The 24,925-nt window shown below is 47.7% G+C and overlaps 1 protein-coding gene across 23 annotated transcripts in view; it reads right to left on the bottom strand.

The window, feature by feature from the left end:
• DYSF (dysferlin) overlaps positions 1 to 24,925 on the bottom strand; it is a 216,916-nt gene that overhangs the window by 160,233 nt on the left and 31,758 nt on the right. For all 23 annotated transcript variants that reach the window (XM_072769771.1, XM_072769783.1, XM_072769778.1 and 20 more), the window contains exon 4: positions 9,164 to 9,269. In XM_072769771.1, the coding sequence (XP_072625872.1) occupies positions 9,164 to 9,269 (106 nt within the window). The remainder of the gene's footprint in view (positions 1 to 9,163; positions 9,270 to 24,925) is intronic.

Raw genomic sequence — 24,925 nt, 5'->3', positions numbered from 1 at the left:
ATTGTTAATAATGCATAATATCCTCTGAGAGGTTCAGTATCATTCACTAGACATCTCTACTGAGTAATATTAGGGATTCCAGAGACTTCTGGGGGCAAATCCTGGTCCTGAGACAGAAAGGGCAGACGTACTGGATGGCTCCAGGTCTGGGACTTGAACCCCCAGACTGGGGCAGCCAGGCTAAGGGATGGCAGGACCAGTGGAAGGACAGGGTTCGGAATGCTAAGGAAGGAAGCCAGCCAGAGCCAGCTTCCCGTCCCAGGAGACCCAGGGTGGGGCCAGAGGGCAATGAGACCCTTTCTGTCCTGGAAGCAAGGCGCGCCCTCAGTGCCTGCTGCCAGGTTTGAGAACCACCAGCAGGTGTCGCCACTTGAGCAGGCAGCCGGCCTCACACTCTAACCTCCTAGAGCCCAAAAAGGAAAGAACAGCTTCTGGGGCCCCACTCAGGTGGGGGAAGGCAGCAGCCGGGAGGGGTGGTTGTCCAGACCTACTCACAGCCACCCCAGACTCCTGGAGATTCCAGTCAGCAGGTCTAGAGTGGGTCTAGAGTGGACCCAGGCAGCTGAATTTTTGACGACCATCCTGGGGCTTTCCCCCACTTCATCCAAAGGCAAGTTGGTTCTTTGGAAAAGTAACTAATTCTAGGGTTAGGCCAGGGAAAGTAGAGGACTCTGGAGCCCTTTTGTACCAGAAAGCAAGGAAATACTCAAAGAATGATAGAAACATATCCGAAGGACATAGAAAACTATTCTCACTGACTCCCACTAGCCAAATCTGGTACAATTTAAATATGAAAATAAATATAGTAGCAGATCAAACCATTGAATAAAATAGGAATGTATTAATCTACACAGAAATAAATAGGACAGAAGAAATCTTTTCCTTATAGTGAAATACCAACTGATAAATGCAGAAAAAAATAATGGGCTCAGAGTATCACTACTTGACAACAATCAAAACAATAATTAATCTAACCAAGTAAACAGCAATGGATGTAAAAACTGCCAGGTAAAAGTTGGGTGAGGAGCAGAGTATTTAAAGTCACAAGGTACTAAATACCAGAGTATTTAAAGTCACCTCCCCCCAGAATTCTTATTAGAAAAGGAAATGGAGGGATCCTTGGGTGGCGCAGCGGTTTGGCGCCTGCCTTTGGCCCAGGGCGCGATCCTGGAGACCCCGGATCGAATCCCACGTCGGGCTCCCGGTGCATGGAGCCTGCTTTCTCCCTCTGCCTGTGTCTCTGCCTCTCTCTCTCTCTCTCACTGTGTGCCTATCATAAATAAATAAAAAATTTTAAAAAAAAGAAAAGGGAATGGATTGGTGATTAGCGGAGAAAGCCAGCAAAGGCAATGTTAATCAGATGCTCAAGGTTAAGAGCACATTAATTAGAATACGAGGGCAGCACATATTCACTGTGTTCTCTTCCTGCCAAAGATGCTCAACCTAAATCTATTCACAAGGGGGGCACGTGGGTGGCTCAGTCAGATGAGTGTCTGCCTTCAGCGCAGGTCATGATCTCAGGGGCCTAGGATGGAGCCCTGCATTAGGCTCCCCACTCAGTGGGGAGTCTGCTTCTCCCTCTCCCTCTGCCCCTCACCCCAGTTGGGCTCTCAATCTCTCTTAAATAAATAAAACCTTTTTTTAAAAAGTTTTTTTAAAGATTTTATTTATTTATTTATGAGAGACATACAGAGAGAGGCAGAGACACAGGCAGAGGGAAAAGCAGGCTCCCTGCAGGGATCCCAATGCAGGTCTCCATCCCAGGACCCCAGGATCACACCCTGAGCCAGAGGCAGACGCTCAACCACTGAGCCACCCAAGTGCCCCCCAAAAAATTTTTTTTGAAATAAATCTAATCACAAGGAAACCTCCGACAGACCCAAACGGGGAGACATTCTACAGGATAACTGGCCTGTATTAGCCAAAGTCAAGGTCACAAGCTGTAAAAGTCAAAGAATGAGGAATTCTCCCAGAGGGAAGGAGACTAAAGACAAACAACTAATACAACATATAATCCTTACTTGGATATTGCTACAAAGAACATTGCTGAAAAAACTGATGAACTCGAATGGGTGGGGTCTGTGGCTCAGATGGTAGCGCTGTATCAACATTCATTTCCTGAGAATGGGGTAACTAGGTGACAGGCACTAATCAGAGGGCTTAGTGGGGGGATAGGATGAGCACTATATGTTGGCAAATTGAATTTAAATTTTAAAAATGTAAAAAAAATTAAGAAGGCAATAAATATACAACCAAAAAAGAAATAATTCATCTCCTCAATCTCTGAAAGCTGTAGGTTTCTTTGGAAAAAGTCCTTCATCAGAGAAAATACACAGTAAATTCAGGGTGATGGGCCAGGACGTTGGCGACTTACTCTCAAAGGGTTTAAAACAAAATACTCTTTGTACTCCTCTTGCAACTTTTCTCTAAAACTTAAATTATTTTAAAATAAAAAGGTTAAAAATCTCCGAAACCTGCTTCTGCTCTAATCATAGGAATCTCACTCAGACAAAAAAAGCCCCTCACCACTCCCCCACCCCCCGCCATTCATGCTGATTCCCACTCTCCAGAAGTAGTGTGAGGCCAAGTGCAAAATGAAAATACAGTCCCTTGTTAAAATTTTATTAGGAATTTCAAGATGGCAATAGCAGAGAAACCAAGTGCAGGGCCTAACAGCCCATGAGGTGATTGCTTGGCTCAATCTAAGCTGGGCAGGAATCTGAAAGGTTGGAGGGTGTCGTTCCCCCCCCCGCCCCCCCCCCCCACACACACACGGGGCCTGACCCATTCCTCCATGAATTTGCTTATTCATTCCCTGCACAAATAAATACGTTGCACCTGCAAAGGGCCAAGCTCTTCAAGATATGGGGATTCTTCTATGAACAAAGCAAAGGCTTCTGTCCCCATGGAGCTGACATCTTGGCAGGGGAGATAGACAATAAATAATAAATGAAATAGATATTAAACTTATAAAACTTGTCAGAAAGAAAAGTAAACCAGAGCCAGTGAGATCAGGGCGGCAGGCAGGGCTGCAGGCCACAGTGCTAAATCAAGTGGTCTGAGTGGACTCCACTGAGGTGAGGAGAGATGGGCAAGACCTTGGAGGGGACACTGCTTGGCTGCCTCTTGGCACCCCATCCTATTCTTTTAACACTTGGTGACTGAGGTCCCCTGGTGCTAGGAACAGATTCCCTTGGAGAACACCCCTTCTTTTTCTCAGAGTAGGCCCTGCCTACCCAGCCCCTCCACACACCCCAGGGGACTTCGTATCTACTCTGTGCTGAGCACAGAGGTGGGCCCGCAGGAGAACGACTGCCACACTCCGTGGCCTGGGTGCCACACCTCAGCATGGAGGCTCAGGGGAAGGCCTGCAGGAGAAGCAGGAAGGAGCAACAGCCCCGGCATTGGAAGACCACCCAGGCAGCCCTTCCCAGGGTTTCCTGAGTATCAGGTACCCCCATACCGAGAGCCCCACACCAATCTCCTGAGGAAATGGCAACATCCTGGTGGGTCTGGGCACTTGAATGAGACTCCCAGCACAGAGCCAGCTCCACCTTTTATTTACCCATCAAGGAGCCACAAGGACATCCCCGGCACCTTCAGAGGATCTAAAGCCAGGACCTAGAACAGGCTCTGAGGACCACTGCTTCAAGACCACAGGTGATTAATACTAGAGTCCTGTAGCTCTATAGGGGATCTATAGCAGCATGTCTGTGGATCCCACCCAGGTCAGGACCTCCCACCTTCACCGTGATGTCATACCTCATTGCCTATCTCCTTCTCTAGACATAACCAGAGCTGAGATTTTCTTCCTATGGGATGTCTATGAGCTCCATGCTCTCCCAAACCACGTGACCTTGGCCTAGGGCCCTTCTGAGGCTGTCCACATCAAGGTACCCCACCTGATAGCCCTATTCCTCAAGACTCCAGCCCTGGCACCACCATGCAGTCATCCTGTTACAAGACCATTGTCATTAGTCATGTGGCCACCAGAACACACTGTCCTGGAGCAGGTAAACCTGTCACTCATGTCTGCCATCTTGAGGTCCACAGTCAACGATATCACAGAACTCTGGAGGGTCCTGTCTGGCCACCAGGCTGGGAGGGCCTAGGAAACCAAAGACAAAGACAGAGGACAACCTCAGCAGATCCTCCTACAGGTTATGAGGCCAAGCTCTGGGGTCCTTTGCCCACACGATCATGCTCAACCCCATTGCTTACTGCCTGCCTCCTGAGCCACAGTTCTCTGACACTGAGCTTAGTTAGCATGACCAAACCCCAGATCTGCCCACTCCCACCTCCCCTAATGCACACTCATGAGTGCAGGAAAGCTCCGTATGTGTCTGCATCTTATTTCCTTCAGACAACACCAAGAAGTTGGGGGAGGGTAAGATGTGGCCCTGAGCGGAGGGAGGGGTGGTTGGCAGCATTTTCAAACCACTTGAAAGAAATTCAAGCATTCACTCCCAACACAGGGCCCTGCTCCAGTGCCTTCCTGTCTCCCCAGCCCTCCACACCACTGGGGTTCATGTTTCCTTGTGACCCGGCAAGTCTCACTTCTTCTGATCTGCCTCTGGCTGTTAAGATTGAGGTAATGCCGACAGTTTGCACGGTGTCCACACCCTCACTAGCAAGCTGCTCTCAAAGTACATTTGTGAGTATGCAGCAACTTTCTTCCATGTGTGTCCAGCATCCCTACGGGCCTGGAGGCTCCTCTGAGACAGGGATAGTGTTGTCTCCTTCAGTCTAGAAGCTGAGGACAGATTTGGCATCTTCTCCTGGCACACAGCGCAGTGAGCCACCTCTGAAGGGATCTGGGTGAGAATACTGAGTGCCCGGCCAATGGAGTCCAAGGCCAGCCTGCAGCAAGACTTTATGGCCTCCCGCAGCCTTCTTCCTCCTCTCAGTCTTTCCAGGGTTTTCCAAGGATCCCACAGGCCTGTCTTCACTCCCATCACTCCTTCAGCAGGTTGCTTTGACAGTTTGAGCTGAACTCAGTTGGGTGCGCCTGGCATGCTCTGCCCATTGGGCCCAGCCCAGACGTCAGCCTCGATGAACAGCCAGTGAGAATCCTGCACTTCTGACAGAGCTTTCTGTTCCCTCAGAAACAACCTCAGTTCTCTGAGCCTCCTGCTGCCATGCAACCAGCCCCAGGTCCTAGGTGGGAAGCCCTAACTCAGAGGATCTCAGGACCTGGGGCTGCTCTGTGACTCAGCGCTATCACAGGCATGAGAAGACATACCCAGACACTCTCTACAGACCAGAGCTACCTCCTGGCCACATCCCCCAGGTTGTACTCAGCTGGGGACTAAACCAGGCAGGGCTCAGCCCTCCTCTCCCATCCATCCTTCTGGCTTTTGCGGCACCCTCTTAGAGACATGGTCTGTGAAGGACTGGCAATCTCTGCAGACAGGCAGGGGTCCTAGCCAGAAAGGAGAAGGCAGCAGGTTCCCAGCTGGTGAGCATGAAGTGCAAACAGAGCGTGGAAACAAAGAGCCAGAGTAGAGGGGAGGCATCCGGGGATGGTCACGAACCTGGCTCAGCCCTGTGGACAAGGACCAGGTGTGAAAAGTTGTGTCTTAGAGGCTGGACAGGCATCTGAGCTTTGAGGGGTGCAAGTGCAGGAGAACTTGCAAGAAACACCAGTCACGGATGCTCAGATGGCAGTAGTAGAGAGATGTTTGAGCAGCTTAGCCAGAAGCTAGAAACCCCAGTTGGAGGCATCGGGGGCTGATTTAATGATTTACAAGAAACATATATTCGATCATTCAGGTGACCAAACTACATTTCTCCACTAGATTTGGTCTTCATCCACAGTTCCTGAAAATACTTCAGAGCCATAAAGGTAAAATGGGTGTCTCATTGTTAATGAAGGTGACTTTTGCACCCCGTGGAAGGGAGAACTAACCATGTGGTTAGAGGGCTGTAATTTTCAGACCCATCTGCCACAGCCTCTGGGGAGGAGAGAGGGGCTACAGATCGAATTAGCCAACAGCCAGTGACTTGGTCAATCATGACTATAACGAAGCCTCTATTTAAAAACTCAAGTTTTTTCATCTCTTTTTGCAGAGCTTCGTGCTGAGGGAACTAGAACACTTCCATGTGCCGCTGAACAGGGCCCCCAGCTCCACAAGGACAGAAGTTCTTTCGCTCAGGACCTTGCCCTGTGTATCTCTTCATCTGGCTGTTGATCCGTATCCTTTATTTTATCTTTTAATGAACTGGTAAATGTTAGTGCTTCTCTGAATTCTGTGAGCTGCTCTAGCAAATTAATTAAACCTAAGGAGGAGATCACTGGGGCCTCTAATCTGGAGCTTGTTGGTCAGTACCACAGGTAACGGCCTGGCATCTAACATGGGAGGTGGAGAGGCTTCTGGGGGGTTCAGTCAGTGAAGCGCCTGCCTTCGGCCTGGATCATGATCTCAGGTCCTGGGATCAAGCCCAGCACCAGGCTCTCTGCTCAGTGGGGAGTCTGCTTCTCCCTCTCCTTCTGCCTACTGCCCTGCCCACTTGTGGTTATGCTCGCTCATGCTCTCTGTCAAATAAACAAATAAATCTTTTTTTAAAATTTTAAATAAAAATAAATAAATAAAGTCGGAGGTGGGAGCAATCTTGTAGGACTAAACCCTTAACCTGTAGAATCTGATACTGTCTCTGGGTAGATAGTGTCAGAATTGAGTTGATGTTGTTGGGGGGGGGCATCCCCCATTGAAATTGGGTCCAGGAACTCTAAAAGAGGGGCCCAATACACACCCAAATTGGGTCCAGGAACTCTAAAAAAGGGGCAGGCCAGCCCTGAGATGTGCTGGAGAAGTTTGGAGAAGATTCCTGGCTCCTATCTACAGTTCCTCCATTAGTGCTCTCCACCTTTAGAGAAAGCTATGGTCCTCTTAGGGATCCAGAAGTTCTTGGAGTCCTGCTTGAGTATACGGATAGGATACTGTGATTTATAATTGTGTGTGTGTGTGTGTGTGTGTGTATTTGGTCATTATCCCTGCTTCAGGCACAGAGCTCCTTTTATGTATGAATTCCTTGGAATTTCCTAAGTGATAAGAGCCATAAAAATGAATTTTGTTGTGCTAATGAGGTGACTTTGGAAATCACCTAAGGATAGGATCTGGTTGCTAGATCTGGAGCCAACCTTATGGTTAGAGGGTTGTAGAACTTTCAGACCCCACCACCTCCAGGAGAGGATCCAGGCTGGAGAGTAAGTTCAACTGCCAATGAAGCCTCCAATAAAAACCCAAAGGACAGGGATTGGAGAGCTTTCAAGTTGGATAATAATTGTTCTGGTAAGCAAAATGTTCTTCTGAGTTCTGTGAGCCACTCTAGCAAATTAATCAAACCCCAGGAGGTTCATAGGAATGTCCTATCTAGAGCCAGTTGGTTAGAAGCACAGGGGAACCTGGACTTGGGACTGGCATCGGAAGGGGAAGGAGAGATCTTGTAGCACTTAGCCCTTAACCCAGAGCTATCTCTGGGTAGACAAGTGTCAGAATTGAGTTGAATTATAGGACGCCCAGCTGGTGTCAAAGAATTGCTTGGTGGTGTGGAGGGGAACCCACACATGAACATTGGAAACTGGCACTAGAACCCTTAGACTGCATGAGTACTGGAGAGCCCAGGGAGGACAAGGGAGATTCAGCAGGTAACGGAGACAAGCTCAGTGATGCTGAGGAGGCCATGTGAGAACCCACCCACCAGGTGACCTATGAGCTAAACCCAGGCAATCTGAGGCTCCTCACCCCCTCCATGATTGGTGGGATGTAAGTTCCACTTGCCATCCCTGCTCCCAGAAGCTGCCCCAGGCGTAGTCTTGAGCTAGTGACATGGTGTTAAGATTATCTGGATGGTATACAAGCTGAACCCAGTTAAGACCTCTATGTAAACCGAAGATTTGGTAGATGGGTGCAGAGACCTACTGCTCTTGCTGCCATGCCAGATAAGCCTCACAGGTTAAGAAGTTAGTTCCCTTGCTTACTCACCCTGCTGCCTCCCAGTCTGGAGTGGCTTTGCCTCTTTCCTTGGCCCTTCCCTGCCTCCAATGGTGGGGGGCTGGTTCCAGATTTCACCTGGGAAGCTCCTGAAGAGGTTACAAACCTACAAATGATCACCGCACCAACCCACAATGCTCTGCCATTGAGAACTGTTTGAGAAAGGGATGGGTTCTCCTGGGAAGTAACCTCTCTCCATCAGGGAAGCATCGAGCCATCACTGGCGTAAGATGCCTCAGGAAGAAATTCCAGCATCAGAAAGGCAGTGGACCAGAAGTCCATTCAAGTCCCTCTCCCTCCCAGCCCTGAGAGTTGAGGTGTGCCACACTCCGACTTGGCCCCATCTGGACACGGATTCACTGTGTGACTTCCATCCGTCACTCTCTTTCTCCAGCTCCCAGTACCCAGTGGTGGTTCCTTTCAGAGTTCTGCCCAGATTTACTATTTCCTGACTCAACAAGCCAGCCAAGGCTCCCTGTCTTCTCACACACACACACACACACACACACAGTAGCCCCACTCTGTCTAAGAGAACTGGGCCCAGATCCCCAGGGCCTCACCAGGAGGAAGTATTTCCAAATGAATAGCTCCCCAGTTCATCCTGGGAAGTAGAGCTGACCCAGAGGGAAGGTCAGGAATTCTACTGACCAGGAAGAAAGAACCCTGCAGAGTATATTTAGCTCCCTAAAAATAACGGGAAGCCAGAGATGAGGGCTGGGAATTGTCTGCTAGGACTGGAAGAGCACTGGAAAGGCTGGGGGAGGGGCAGGAAGGACAATGAAGGAAAGGAAGAGAGTCTGACAGGTTCCGGTGGGCTGGGAAGGGGGATGTCTGTCTCCCTTCCCTTATGATCTGTGACCCAGATGACTCAGATATTCCAGACCTGGAGATGGGGGCTGGGAGGTGAAGGATGGGCTACCAAGGGGCTTGGGAGAGCCGTAACCAAGGCTGCTTAGGAAGCTTGGGGAGTCATCAGGTTTCTAGTGAAGAAGCAATCCCAGGAGGTGATCTGACTCTTCCAGTCAGTTCCCTTCCCTGGCACCCCCAGCTTCAGCCAGGGAGGGCCAGGCCTAGTTGCTGGCAGCTGGACTATGATACACCACTAGGGTCAGAAAGGCAAGGCCTCAGACCAGACACTAACCTGGTGCAAAGGCCCTTTGGGCACTTACCCCCGTGGGCTGCTTCTTGGCGTCCAGGAGGGGGGCATTGAAGCTGGCAGACAGACTAGGAGTGGCGAGGACCTCCTGGAGTGGGACTTGGGCTTCCCCTAAGAACCTAAGTGGAGAGAAAAGCAGACTATAGAGAACTAACGTAATGTGCCTGGCTCTTCACCCAAAATAGCACCCCCACCACCACCACCTTACAAAACAAACACCCTGCAGACAAAGTTGATCTGACTCGAACACCGTAGTCCCCTAGGACCCTTCAAGGCTCCCTAGCACTCTGCTCCCAGTCACCCCATGCATCATCCCTGGAGGGCCAGGCCCCTCTCCCTGCACAAGGATGAAAGACACCTTCCCTTCTCCCAAAGTCAACTCGCCGCCTCTCCTCAGAGCCCCAGCCCCACCATCCCTGTCCACCCGGGTACTCCCATATAAGGGCTGCCTTGCCCATCTGACCTCAGCAATTCACCAGGTCAGAGTCTCCTGAAAGCAGGGCTGTTTCCCCACCACAACATCTGCTCACTCTTAAGCTGCAGTAGTTCATCTGACCCACATCTACACAGGCCGTCTACACCAGTTTCCAGGGCTCGGCCAGCAATGATTATACCTGAGAAACTGTCTTCTCTATCTTCAGAGACAGGGAGAAAAGTAAATTGGGACAGGGCAGACAAGCCCACTCCCAAGAGAGGCCTGGGACTGTCACAGCACACACACCTCAGGCCGCATCTCCATAAACGTATGGGTTCTTAGGAAAGAGTAGGTCACTGAGCGATGATCAGTGAAGGGACCCTCCAAAGAGTGCCAAGGAAAGAGTTTGTGTTCCCTAAGCTAAGAAATGGGCAGAGTGCATTCCGCACCTCTGCAGGCAAGAGGGCAGAACCTGCAAGAGGGCCTGCCGTCTGCATCAGACTCCTGTGTGCTTCCTGCATAGGACTGTCAAGATGGATGGTGAACGGCAGCCACAGGGCTGCTCTCATCTTCTGCTTCTGAATTTTTTTCCCCTGATGAATAAACAGCACACCTGCCATTTGGGACCTTCCTTTTTCTAGTGTCCATAACAACTGATTCGAATATAAGTTTTATGAAGTTTTATTGAAATACAACTTTAGTCTTGATCTAAATGGCTGATTTAAAAAAAAAAGATGTATTCATTTATTTGAAAGAGAGAGAGAGTGCAGGGGAGTAAGGGGCAGTAAGGGGAGATGGAGAAAGAGTCTTAAGCAGACTCTGAGCTGAGCATAGAGCCTGATGTGGAGCTTGATGTCATAACCCTGACATCACGACGTGATCCAAAACCAAGAGTAGAATGCTTAACTGACTGAGCCACCTAGGCACCCCCTAAATAGCTGATTTTTAACACTGGCTACTCACAAGGAAATACCACCTCACATTCATTAGGATGGGTACTATCAAAAAAAAAAAACAGAAAACAACAAAAGTTGGTGAGGATGTGGAGAAATTGGAAACTTGTGCTCTGTTGGTGTGCATGGAAAAAAAAAGGAATGCAAAAATGGATCAAACCATATAATCTAGCAACTCCACTTCTGGGTATATACCCAAAAGAATTGAAACCAGGAAAAAATAAATAAATAAATAAAAAATAAAAAAAAAAAAAGAATTGAAACCAGGGACTCAAAGAGATATTTGTACACCCATGTTCATAACAGCATTATTCACAATCACTAAAAAATGAAAGTAACAGTATCTATCAACAGATGAATGCCTAAATAAACAACTGAATGAATAAATAAAATGCAATCAAAATTAAAATAAAATAAATTAAAACACATGTACTGTGAAATGTTATTTTGCTTTAAAAAAGAAAGAAGTTCTGACAGGTGCTAGGACATGGATAAACCATGGAGACGTGGTGCTGAGTGAAATAAGCCAGACACAAAGGACAACTATTGTATGATTCCCTGTACGTGAGGTTCCCAGAACAAGCAAGTTCATGAAGAAAGTAAAATAGAGGTTATCAGGGACTGAAGGGCAGGCAAATGGGGAGTTATTATTTAGTGGCTATAGAGTTTCAGTTTGTGAAGATGAAAAAGTTCTGGGGATGGATGGTGGTGATGGTTGCTCAACAGTGTGAATGTACTTAATGCCACTGACCTGCACATTTATAATAGTCAAAGTGGTTAGTTTTGTTATTTTACCATGATAAGAACAATTAATAGCTGCTTATTAATTATTAATTAGTCATTGATAGTTGTTCAATAAAATCACTTGACTCCATTCTTCTTGGAACCAGTAGACTCGTGGCCACGTTACACGTTCCCTAGCTAGCAAGGCAGTAACCTGATTTGTGCTGAATTTTGTAATGTTTTTCTATCATTTCTTTAAAGAGAGGGCTAGGGATCCTTGGGTGGCTCAGCGGTTTAGTGCCTGCTTTCGGCCCAGTGTGTGATCCTGGAGTCCTGGGATCAAATCCCACATCAGGCTCCTTGCATGGATCCTGTTTCTCCCTCTGCCTGTGTCTCTGCTTCTTTTTCCCTCTGTGTCTCTCATGAATAAATAAATAAAATCTTTATTAAGAAAAATGAAAAAAAAAGAAAAAAGAAAGGGCTAAAGAGATTTTCACTAACATTCATTCCTCTGATGCTAAGAGTCACATTTTCTAGAATTTGGAGTGGCGTGTGTTAAATTCCTCTGCAGCACAGAGCAGGCTTGCAGCACAGCTTACTAAGCAGAGGCTCCTGGAGTGTCTACCTCCCAGGGCCAGCGTGGGGAAGGCACCTGGCACCGGTGTGTTGATTGAAGTGTCCTCAGTGTCACCAGGTAGACCCCCAAGAGCTGATCTTTACCGCTGACTTGCTTGTACCCACCGACCTCTGTCCCACAGTTTTCCATTAGCTCTTCTCTACAACTTCTCTCTCAACTCAGGAAAAAGACCCCACTGGCACAGCACCCCATGACCGAGACCGAAACTGCCCTTCCAACGTAGTGACTGCCCTGGTGGAGTCCCGGCAGCCCAGAGCAGCCGGACCAGTGCCAGCTTACTTCTCCATTTACCCCTGCGCAGATGGGCCACGGAAGGACCCACGGATTAACTGACACTTATCTTTACGTCATTATAATAGTAACATCTCTGCCCGAGTTGGAGCACAAGCCTCATCTCCGTAGTTTCCTTCAGGCGCATCCCGACCTCATGCCCGCCTCTACAGGGCCGCGAGCCTCCCCTACCTAAATATTTTAAATAAAAGAGCCCCATTCACCCCTTGCTGGGGAGCGGGGGGTGGGGGGGGTCGTGACTTTGGAAAGTATGCCCTGTGACCCTATTTGCTGTCAAGAGCTTCCTTGGTGCGACAACTCCACCCGGTGTACTTTCTAACTGACTCACCGTGGAGCAAACTCCTGTCAGTTGGGGCTACAGCAGGACCCAGGCATGACAGTAGGTGCAAAAGCCCAGTGAGCCCCTGCGACACGCGGCCGCGGCCTGCCCTGCAGCTGCGCCCCGGGCCCTGGGGAGCCTTCCCGACGCAGGCAGAGCGCGCAGCCGGCCCGGCGGTGGCGGTGGCGGTGGCGGTGCAGACGCGCGCCAGGCGCTCCCTCCGGGGCCTCCGGGGCCTCCGGGTCGGGACAGGCCGCAGCGTCCCGTTCTGGCCTCGGGCCCGCCAGCCCTCCCCCCCCCTCCGCCCCCGGAGAATTCCCGGAAGTGGGGCGGGAACAATGCGAGGAAACGCGGCGGGAAGCGCGGGGGGGCCCCCCTGCCAGCCCAGGCACCTCCGGAGGCGGAGGCGGGAGACCTGGCCAGCGGGCACGGCCTGTTATTTCCTCCCTCAACGTCTTGCTGGACCTTGAAATGCCCCCGCCTCCCACCCCAGCCACGGGCCTTGGGGCCAGTCCTTTGGAGAAGCCACGTGGCCTTCATAAGCCCCCCACCTCCCCTAGGGGGAGAGGCTGGAGGCAGCACAGCAGTTGCCTGTCCCCAGGCCTCAGGAGCAGGCTGCCCCAGAATTGCCCTGGGAGGCCAGACTGGGTTGGCTGGACACCCTGGGGAGGTTGGACGGGTCTGAGGCTTGAGCACAGGAAACCCTAATGGCTGCTCTTCATTCATTCTTTCACAGAGGATGGAGGAGAGTGGCTTTATGAGGGCAGCCTCCGGGGAGGAGGGCCCAGTCCCTTAGGGAGACCCACCGCATCCAGAGATCAAGACTAAGGCACAGGGCCTACATGAACCAGCGATGCCCGGCGCTCAGTGGCACTGGCACTGGCACCAACCAATGGCCACTTGTGGCAGACAGGATTCAGTAAGGGTCAAAGGAGGCGAGGAAGGGCCTGGGGGTCCTGCACAGGCTGCCTCAGAGCCAGCTCAGGCAGGTGGGAAGGAAACCCTATGGGCCTGGGCCCCACCCCCTACAGCCCACAGGAGGATAATGTCACTGCTTTCCCAGCCTCCACAGACCTGGCCATCCCTACTGGCAGTGCTGGGTTCTGCAGCCACTGGAACGTGGGCAGAGGAGAAATGTGCGGGCTGAAATCGCCACTGCCATCCCACAGACTGAGAGAGAGGTCAGGAATTGGCATGTGGGAGGGAGAGAAAGGTCCAGGCAGTTCACACACTGACAAGGCACACATTTTTCCTCCACAGATAAAGAACTGTTCCCAGACTCATCACCCAGTAGGGCTACTGTCCTATTGGAGATGGAAGAAGGAGGGGGTAGTGGCCTCCAAATCTGAGCCTTAAGTGGGAGGCTATAAATTAAAGTGGCCAAGTAAGTTTATTTTAATGAAGCACAAAGAAATCTAAACAATTTTATTTCAAAACATTGGGCTTTTTTACAATTTTGTTTATAAGAACAAAACACAGGGGACGCCTGGGTGGCTCAGTGGCTGAGTGTCTCCCTTCAGCTCAGGCCATGATCCCAGAGTTCCAGGATGGAGTCCTGCATTGGGCTCCTCCCAAGGAGCCTGCTTTTCTCTCTGCCTGTGTCTCTGCCTCTGTGTGTGTGTGTGTGTGTGTGTGTGTGTGTGTGTGTCATGAATAAACAAATAAAATCTTAAGAACAAAAGGAACAAAACGCAGGAGGCAACCCAAATGTCCATCATAGAAGATAGATAAAGTACAGTACACCATATGATGGAATACTGCACAACTATAAAAATAATGTGACCTACACCATCGACTTATATTTGGAAAACCCTCAAGATACATTGTAAAGTGAAAAACAGAGTACAAAAGAGTGTGGGCACCCGGGTAGCTCAGTCAGTTAAGCGTCTGCCTTCAGCTCGGATCATGATCTTGGGGTCCTGGGATTGAGCCCTGTGTCCAGCTCCCTGCTCAGTGCGGAGTGTGCCTCTCTCTCTCTCCCTCTGCCCATCCCACCCCCTCTGCTCCTGCTCTCTCTCTTGTAAATAAAGAAAATCTTTTTTTTTAAGGTGTGTATAATATGCTACCTATTACTTAGACTAGTGGAAATCACAGACAGAAAGTAGAATAGTGGTGACCAGAGGCTGGGGGGAGGGGAAGCAGGGAGTTATTGTTTACCAGACACAGACTTTCAGTTTTACAAAATGAGAAGTTTTGGGGATGGATGATGGTGACAGCCACACAACAATGAGAACATGTTTAATACCACTGAAATGCACACTTTAAAATCGTTAAGATGGTAATCGTTATGTTATGTGTATTTTACCACAATACCCCCCCCCTCAAAATCTATTTAAATAAATAAATAACTAAATATGCTACTGATTGTGTGAAAAAGAGGAAAGTCAAAATCTCTACTGGTGATTCAGCAATAGCATAGGAGCTCTGGAATGACACAAAAGAAACTAAGGATGATGGTTATCTCTAGGCAACGGTTAAGAACAGGGCAGATGGGAGACAAAGACAACAGGGAGAACTCTCATTGCATTTTTTCTTACAGTTCCTGTCCTTATAACCCCTTATGTTTTTTTACCAACTCAAAATTTAAATTTAGGAACGTACATGAAATCTTGAAAATCTTATAACTCATTCATTCAGCAAATATTTATTTGCCTCTTCCACCAAAGCCCAGTCGCTGCCCTCATGGAACTTCCTCTTTTTTTTTTTTAATTTTTATTTATTTATGATAGTCACAGAGAGAGAGAGAGAGAGAGAGGCAGAGACATAGGCAGAGGGAGAAGCAGGCTCCACGCACCAGGAGCCCGATATGGGATTCGATCCCGGGTCTCCAGGATCGCGCCCTGGGCCAAAGGCAGGCGCCAAACCGCTGCGCCACCCAGGGATCCCGGAACTTCCTTCTAATAACAGCTCCCCTCCTACTGAGTGAGTACACATTAGACACAGTGCCGAGCACTCTACACACACTCTCTTGTTTAAAATAACACTAGCTCCATGAGGTAGGCACTGTTATTGGTTCAATTCATCTTACAGACAGGAAATCAGAAAATTAGGACTCAGAAAGGCATCTGACTTGATTTTACACAAAGAACAAGGCAGACAGAACCAGACTCCAAAGGCTTTCCTTTGCCAGACCTATGCTGGGTCTGCTGGTGCACCTGAGAGCTCCCTGACTATGAACTGAAACACATCATGATGAAAGAAACCAAGATGTCCTCGGCTTGCTTCATGCATGGAAAAGGGGGCCCAGCCTCCATATTTAATCTGATTCAACTTTTTTTTTTTTTAATCTAATTCCAGGGGCACCTGGGTGGCTCAGTCAGTTAAGCCTCAGGCAAGATCTCAAGGGGCCGTGATCTCATGGGATTGAGAGACTGAGTCCCCCTTCACGTCTGCTCAAAGATTCTCTCCTCTGCACCCCCCCCAACTTGTGCAAGCAGGCTCACTCTCGCTCACTCTCAAATAAATCTTTAAAAAAAAAACTAATTCCAAGCAGTATTAGTTATGCCTTTTTATTTTTCTGTATTTTTTAAATAGGGCTGCTATTTTTTAAACATTTATTTATTTATTTATTTATTTATTTATTTATTTATTTGAGAGAGAGAGAGAGAGTGCAAACCCACAGAGGGTGGCAGACTGTCCGTAGTTACCCAAGCCTTCCCCTATGCCTCGGTGCTATGAGCCGTAGAAGGAAGGGGTGCAGCAGCCCAGGGTAGACAAGAGCCCCAGGCGCCAGTAGCCATGCAGGGAGCAGGAAGATGGGAGAAGTGGGCACAGCTCATACTGACACTGACGAAAAAGTGTAGGTAAGACATGTCCCCTCCCCCAAATGCCCCAAAGAAAATTGGCCCTGGAAGGCGTCTGGAACACACAGCTCCGCTCTCTATTTGGTTCAGGGGACATCCCAGGTGGCAGCCTCTAGGGCATCACATCAGCCATCATTTTCACATGTTGAGTCACTCCTAACATTTCCAGGTATCTTTCAACCTGTAACAATGCTCTGGAAGCATCCTTCCTCTCATCCTCCAAAAATAAATATTTATCATTGCATGATTAAGAATAAGAGCTCTAAAAGAAAAAAAAGAAAGAAAAAGAAAAGAAAAGAAAAGAAAAAACAATAAGAGCTCTCAAGTCATCCTACCAGTGTGTTAGAAGCCCAACACATGACAGCTGTGTGCTAAGCATAAGTGACATAACTTCCCTGAGCCTGTTTCCTCATCTGTCAAAGTCATTCATTCACTTAACAAATACGTAGTGAGTGCCTACCATGGGTCCTGTACTATTGTTAAGTACTGGGGACACTGGTTAAACAAACTGGACAACCATTCCCTCACCATCAGAGCTTCTGGGGAAAGTGCACACTTCAGAGGTTCTTGTAAAACTTGAGTTCACACACCTAACACCCTTATGTGTGCCTGGAGCATAGATGGGGCTTAGGAAATGACAGTTCCCTTCCTCCCCCGCTGCCCACCCACCCATTCACCACCAACCTGTCCTTCTCCGCACATACCTATTATACCAAATCACTGTGAGGGCCACATTAGATCATGGCTTCAAGGGTTGTCATATGGAAGAGGTTAGATTTATTTCTGATCTTTCCTGATGATAGAATAGAAATGAGACCCTCAAAGTCTCAGTGAGAAAGACATGGTTCAATAGAATAATTCAGGCCTGAAATGGGCTTCTTCCTGACTCCAACACTGTCCTTGAAGATGGAAAAAATGAGACTCCTAGCCTGATAGCTCATAGGTTTTTCAACTCTGGCTGACATACCTGCCCAGGGGGAAGGCTTCTATGAAGCTTGTGTGGCTGATGCATCAGGCCCAGCACAGAGTGGGACCAATATGTGATGGCAGTGGGATTAGATAGTTGTCCCCATGACCACAAGAACCTCCCACAGAATGTAAATGTGGAGGAAGTGCTGGGGATGGAAAGCCAGTTCACAACCATTATGGTAAAGACCAAATCAGGAAGAGTCATCTGTAGATGCTAAATCTAGGGGCCCATTTTAATGATATTTTTATACTACTTTTTTTTAATTTTTATTTATTTATGATAGTCACACAGAGAGAGAGGCAGAGACACAGGCAGAGGGAGAAGCAGGCTCCATGCACCGAGAGCCCGACATGGGATTCGATCCCGGGTCTCTAGAATCGTGCCCTGGGCCAAAGGCAGGCGCTAAACCGCTGCGCCACCCAGGGATCCCTATTTTTATACTACTTTGACAGGTGATCAAAATAAGGGACATCTTGTGCCTCCAGAGCCTGAGACAGACACAACACACCTACAAAATATTCTGGCCAGGAATTAGTAACTGAATCTAATCATGAGAGAAACATGAAAACAAACACCAAATGAAGAACATTTGTATATTATATTATTGAAAAATGTAAGTTGTTGTAAAAGAAAAAGGCTGTGAGAATGTTCCAGATTAAAGGAGGCTATGGAAATATAATGACTAAATTCAATATGGGAATCTAGACTGGATTCCATACTGAGAAAGAGGGAGAAGGGGCTTGCTATAAAAGACATTATTCAGGGGCACCTGTGTGGCTCAGTCAGTTAAGCATCCAACTCTTGATTTCAGCTCAGGTCATGATCTCAGGGTTGTAAGATCAAGCGCTGCATCAGGTCCCACACTCAGTGAGGAGTCTGCTTGAGATTCTTCTCTCTCTCTGCCCTCCCCCCACCCTCACTGGCTTCCTCTCCCTCTAAATAAATAAATAAATAAAGTCATAAAAAAAAAAAAAAAAAAAAGACCGGCATTATTTGGTCAATTGCTAGAAGAGAATACAAATGGTGAAGTAGGTAGAAGTCTGGTAGCCATGTTAAGTTTACTGAAGTTGGTAACTACACTGTGATTATATAAAAGAATGTCCCTATTTTTTTTAAAGATTTTATTTATTTATTCATGAGAGACACAGAGAGAGGCAGAAACACAGAGACAGAAGCAGGCTCCCTGCAGTGAACCCGATGCAGGACTCGATCCCAGGACCCCGGGATCATGCCCTGAACCAGCCAAAGGTAGACATTCAACCACTGAGCCACCCAGGTGTCCCAAAAATATCCTTATTCTTAGGAAATATACACTGAAGTATTTAGAGATAAAGGGCTATGGTGATTATAACTTAGCCTCAAATGGGAGAGAGAGGAAAAAAGGAAGAAAGAAAATGGGAAGGAGGGAGAAGAGAGAGAATAATATAAAGCAAATGGGGTAGCATGTTCATTAATGATTCTGAGGAAGGAGTATATGGATGTTCTTTGTTCTATTTTTGCCACTTTCCTATAAGTTCGAAAATATTTCTTAAAAAAGCTCCAGAAGGATTTCATGTATCAGTTTCTCATTCTTTATCTTTTAAACTAAGAAAAGGACGTGTCAACTACAAATACCTATTTTACAACTCAAACCCATTCATCACTGACTCAGAGGCACCTTCCCCTCAACTGGAGTCCATGAATCAGGCATGACAGGAGTCAGAGAGCCATTGTCCTGGCAGGACGCACAGACGCTTGTGCAGACGCACTCGGGGGAGATTTCAGGTCCCTGTGAAGAGACAGTCGTGAGCTGTGGCCTCTCCAGCCCTCAGCTGTGTGTGCCTGGCAGTGAGGGGCAGGAAATGAGGGACAGCCGGACATTCCGGCCCCCTGAGCCCACCTGGCCTCTGGCAGTCTTCCTGCCAATATCTGATTCCCCAGGGGCTGCCCCAAGATAACTAAATAGTTTTCCACTTCAATCCAGAGAAAGACAAAAGAAAAACTATTCTGAACCCCAGGGGCGTCCTGGATAAAATTCAGCACAAAATATAGTCACAAAAATCCTTGGAAAATCAGGGCACACTCAACACTTCCGAGCATGCTGAGAACAATGAGATGGTGAACTGTGAATATTCCTGCCTCCCAAGTATTCCAGAAAGGGGGACCTGGAAGCGAGCCTACTGAAACCCAGAGGTTAAACTTAGGCCTACTTTTCCCAACTTCTAGCAACAGCAAATCACCACTCTACCCTTTTATTATTTTTTTAAGATTTTATTTATTTATTCATGAGAGACACAGAGACAGAGGCAAAGTCACAGGCAGAGGGAGAAGCTCACACCCTGAGCCAAAAGCAGACACTCAACCACTGAGCCACCCAGGCGTCCCCCACTCTGCCCTTTTAAATGTCTAAGAGTACACGCACACATCTGGCTGAGGGTCTATTCTTATGTGGGAATGGCATTTGTCATTCAGGCAGGAAGAAAATCTCCTCCACACATAAAACACACAGAGAGCTAATATTCCTGATAGGATCCCAAACGTACAAACTGCTCTGAATCAGTAAGAAAAAAAACAAGCAACTCAAAATATAAGGATAGGTAATTGACAGAAGAAGAAATACAAATGGACAATAAAATGCATGAAAAGATGCCCAACTTCACAAGTAGTCAAGAAAATACAGTTTGGGGGCACCTGGCTGGCCCAGTCATTCGGGCATGCACTCTTGACCACAGGATCATAACTTTGAGCCCCACATTGGATGTAGAGATTACTTAAAAGTAAAATTTAAAAAAAGAGAGAGAGAGAAAACATGGTTTATAAGATACTTTTTGGGCAGCCAGGGTGGCTCAGCGGTTTAGCACTGCCTTCAGCCCAGGGCGTGATCCTGGAGATCAGGGATCGAGTCCCACATCGGGCTCTCTGCATGGAGCCTGCTTCTCCCTCTGCCTGTGTCTCTGCCTCTCTCTCTCTCTCTCTCTCTCTCTGTGTCTCTCATGAATAAATAAATAAATTTTTTTTAAAAAGATACTTTTCTCACACACCACCCCACCCCTGCCATGGCACTAAGCAAAAATAAAAAATTGACGGGCACCTTTTTACATTGTTGGTGGACATAAATTAGGACACATTTTTGAAAAGCAATTTGGCAGAATCTATGAAAATGTTATTTGCTCATATCCTTCGACCTAATAATCACACGTCTATGGATCTATTTTAAAGAAAAAAATAGTATAAGGACATGAAAACATTTGGATAAAGATATTCATGGAAGGGGCAGAGAAGAAATTAGAAAGAAATCGAATCCCAGTCAATAAGGGCATGGTGGGATAAATTATGGATCACACACCTAGTGAAGTGCCACACAACCCTTAAAAATGGGGTTGACTGGGGGGGGCCTGGGGGCTCAGTCGGTTAAGCATCTGCCTTCAGTTTGAGTCATGATCCGGGGTTCCTGGGATCAAGCCTTACATCGGGGAGTCTGCTTCTCCCTCTCCCTCTCCCTCTGCCTGCTACTCTCCCTGCTTGTGCTCATTCTCTCTCTCTCTCTGTCAAATAAATAAACAAAATCTTTAAAAAATAAAAATAATAAAATGGGGTTGATTAGGGTGCCTGAGTGACTCAGTTGGTTAAGCATCTGCCTTTAGCTCAAGTAATGATCTCAGAGTCCTGGGATGGAGTCCCGCGTTGGGCTCCCAGCTCAGAGGGGAGTCTGCTTCTCCCTCTCCCTCTGCCTGTTCATGTTGTCTCTCCCTCTCTCAAATAAATAATAAAATATTTAATAAATAAATTTTAAAAATGGGGTTGATCAATACAGACTGACCTGGGAAAGGGTCCATGATGGCAAATGACTAGTATATACAACATGATTCCATTTTTAAGTACACGCATGCACACATATGTAAACAGATGCTTGCACAGGCTTAGGAAAAACCAAGAAAGATATGCACCATATTGTCAGCAATGGACACACAAGAGGGAAGGGAAGCAGCAGATGGGGAAAGGTGGGGAAAAGTGCACTTCTCCCTTTATAACTTTTTAAGAATGAGGTTACTTTTGCTTATTACAAAAGACTTCTAATTTGTATATTCTTGTGGGGGTTTTCTTTAGTTTTTTTTTTTAAGATTTTTATTTATTTACTTGATGCAGAAAGAGCCAGAGACCACAAGTAGGGGGAACAGCAGAGGGAGAGGGAGAAACAGGCTCCCCGAGAAGCAAGGAGCCTGATGCGGGACTCGATCCCAGAACCCAGGATTCGTGACTTGAGCCGAAGGCAGACGCTCAACCACTGAGCCATCCAGGTGCCCCTCTTTAGTGTGCACACTCTAGTACGGTCATGTGTCCACATGGGGCGTGTGGGTGGTATGTTCATAGTTGGTGTGGTCTGCATAGGTGCATCCATATGGATCCAACAGTCCCCATGTACTAAACACCTTCAAGGTGCCAAGTGCCAAGTAGGCATCTAACACCCACACATTATCTCACATAAGTTTCGTGACAACCATGCAACATAGGTACTGTTATTGCCATTATCCTGATGGAGAAATGGGTTCAGAGAAATGCAAGTTGCAGTGTCAAGATGAGGCTCACTACTGAGAGGAAGTCCCTGAGAGAAGCCTTTGACCCTCATTCTCGTGCTACCACCCCTGCCCTGCATGGCTCTGGACAGCTGGGGCTGTCCACCTTCTACCGTCAGGATGGAACCCCTGGACCCCAGCAACACACTCCCCTCATGGCCCACAGGCAGCAGCCAGCCAGGCCCCGCCCCCAGGTGTCTCTGCCATGGCCTGTACATTCTTCCGTCAGGCTCTTGGTCAGCTCCTTCCTAGAAACCCCCACGTTCCCTAATATATATTAAGCCTGTTGTCCCAGAAGGAACTAAGACACCCCCACCTCCACCCTGAGGGCACCAAGGCCTAGTCCAGGCTCAGAGGAGCCCTACACACCATAGTCACCGAAGTCAGCAAGCTGGCCATTCCCAAAATATCTCCATGAGAGGTTTCTCATGGTGCCTGCCGCTCATCATTAACCTTCCTTTGTTGGCCTAAACAGAGTCTGGCACACTCAGCACCGTCCCCCAGGCTCCTAAGAACAGCAAAACATTAAGCCATAGGCTGCCACCAACACTTCAGTATGAATTAGTCCTTTTTCAAACCATCACTGGCTGAGAGCAGGCTTTGATGGGAAAAAGCTGAGTCAGTGAGAACCAAAGAAAGTAGCACAGCCGGAGAGCAACACAGGAGAGATAAGAGAAAGGATGCGCCAAAAGTAACTGCCGTTTATGGAGTGGCCTCTCCATGGCAGTTCCCTTACACGTGCTTGTGCATTTGACTTAACGCCCCCTAAGGAGGAAGAAACAGAGGCTCAGGGAGCTTGGCTGAGACTAGGGCCCAGCGCTCCCCAAGGTCCACACTCATTCCACTGGACCAGATCGTCAAACCCTGTGTGATGGTGGGGAGAAAAGCAGCTGCAAGAGGAAGGAGGAGGAGGCATCTGGGTGGCTCGGTGGGTTGAGTGTTCCGCTCAGGTCATGACCTCAGGGTCGTGGGATTGAGACCCGAGTCTGGCTTCATGCTGAGCACAGCATATCCTTGAGATTCTCTCTCTCCCTCTCCCTCTGCCCCTCCTTCCGTGTGCCACGCTGTTTCTCTCTTTAAAACAAATAAAACTTAAAAAAAAAAATTGTAAGGGGAGAGGGAGCAGGCATTCAGAGAGGTTCCCAACCTGCCTCCTAAGCCCCTGGCCAGTTGCAGGTACCATGACTGATGACCCAGATCACGGAAAAGTGAGGGCAATCAAGCTCTGTGTGGGGGTGAGAGACCCCCCGAATGCCCCACTTCGCGGAGTCACCAGGTCACCAAGAGGTTCCAAGTACTCCAAAGAAATAGCTACTACAAACAAGAACTTTCCTTTTTTTTTTTTCTTTTTTTAAAATTTTATTTATTTATTCACGAGAGACACAGAGAGAGAGGCAGAGACATAGGCAGAAGGAGAAGCAGACTCTCCCCTGAGCAGGGGAGCCCAATGCAGGACTCGATCCCAGGACCCCAGGATCATGCCCCGAGTCAAAGGCAGACATTCAACCCCTGACCCATCCAGGTGTCCCTGTGAACAGGCTTTTCTAAGGCCGTCAGCGCCTCCTGCCCAATTCCCGGTGTAAAGTTAAGGGCCCTCCTACACTGCTTGTTTAAAGGGAGACAGGGTGCACAGCCACCCTGAGAATGGGCTCTGGATCAAATGCAGAATTCCCATTAGGCTTACTTTTCAGATAAACAATGAATAATTTTTTATAATAAGTATGTCCTATGTAATACTTGGGACAAACTTAACTGGGTATCCTGAATGTCACTTTGTTGAATCTGGCCACCCTACACCAGGCCTGGCTAGGCCCGGACCCAGTGACGAACATCTTGATCCTGGTGTTTTTTTGACAGGTAGATGTTTTGACCCTATGGAGATTTTTGCTTCATGTGTACATTTACGAAATATTTAAATAAAAAATACACCTGCATTAATTAATTTCCACTGAAAAACCATTCTCCGAGATAAATTTAAACTAACTACATTTCATTTGTTGACATATTTTCTATACAGTGCAATTAACTAGTTCCTTTTTCTCCAGTCTTCATTTTTATTTGACTGAAATTAGTGTCACTGGTAACAACTATTTCTTGTTTAAATTTCTCTGCACAGATTTGGCTCAAAGATTTTTTTTTTCAATTTTTTGGTTCATATCAAGCTCTAGTAAATATAGCCCCCCCTTTTTTTCTTAAAGATTTTATTTATTTATTTATTTTAGAGAAAGAGAGTGAGAGGAAGCGCGAACAGAGGTTGGGGCAGAGGGAGAGGGGTAAGCAGACTCCCCACTGAGCAGGGAGCCTGACGCATGTGGCTCGATCTCAGGACCCCAAGATCATGACCTGAGGCAAAGGCAGATGCTTAACTGACTAAGCCACCAGGTGCCCCAAATATAGCTCCTTTCTATTTTGAGTTTTCTCTTATGAAATTATTTCTATTAAGTCCAATTTTCCCCAGGTCAGTGTTTACAGTTACCAACAAGATTGTAACCTCTTTCATTCCCTTCATGATTCTATCGTGTGTGGTTTTTAATTTTGTGGTGATCGTTTCTGCCCGTAATTACACACATACACTATTATAAAAGTGACAGTTTAAAAATTAAATAAATAAATAAATGTGACAGTTTATATTTATTTCCTAGCTAATTCATGAACAAACGGAGAGCACTTCTTTACAAAAGGGACAGCATTGCCCTAACACAGTGGGTGCTCCTCCTCGGGTGCATACTGTCCTCCCCTGGACAGCTGCAGAAGCACTGATGCCTGCACCCCACTCCAGAGTTTCTGGTTTAATCAGTTTGCTGTGGAACCCAAACACTAATCTCTTTTAAAGCTCCCACATCGGGGGATCCCTGGGTGGCGCAGCGGTTTAGCGCCTGCCTTTGGCCCAGGGCGCGATCCTGGAGACCCGGGATCGAATCCCACGTCAGGCTCCCGGTGCATGGAGCCTGCTTCTCCCTCTGCCTGTGTCTCTGCCTCTCTCTCTCTCTCTCTCTCTCTCTCTCTCACTGTGTGCCTATCATAAATAAATAAAATAAAATAAATTAAAAAAAAATAAAGCTCCCACATCGGGATCACTGGGTGGCGCAGTGGTTTGGCGCCTGCCTTTGG

Source organism: Canis lupus, chromosome 12 (assembly GCF_048164855.1).
Source record: "Canis lupus baileyi chromosome 12, mCanLup2.hap1, whole genome shotgun sequence".
Taxonomy (NCBI): Eukaryota; Metazoa; Chordata; class Mammalia; order Carnivora; family Canidae; genus Canis; species Canis lupus.
Note: the sequence above shows the minus strand (reverse complement) of the source record. Positions and strands in the feature narration are given on the sequence as shown.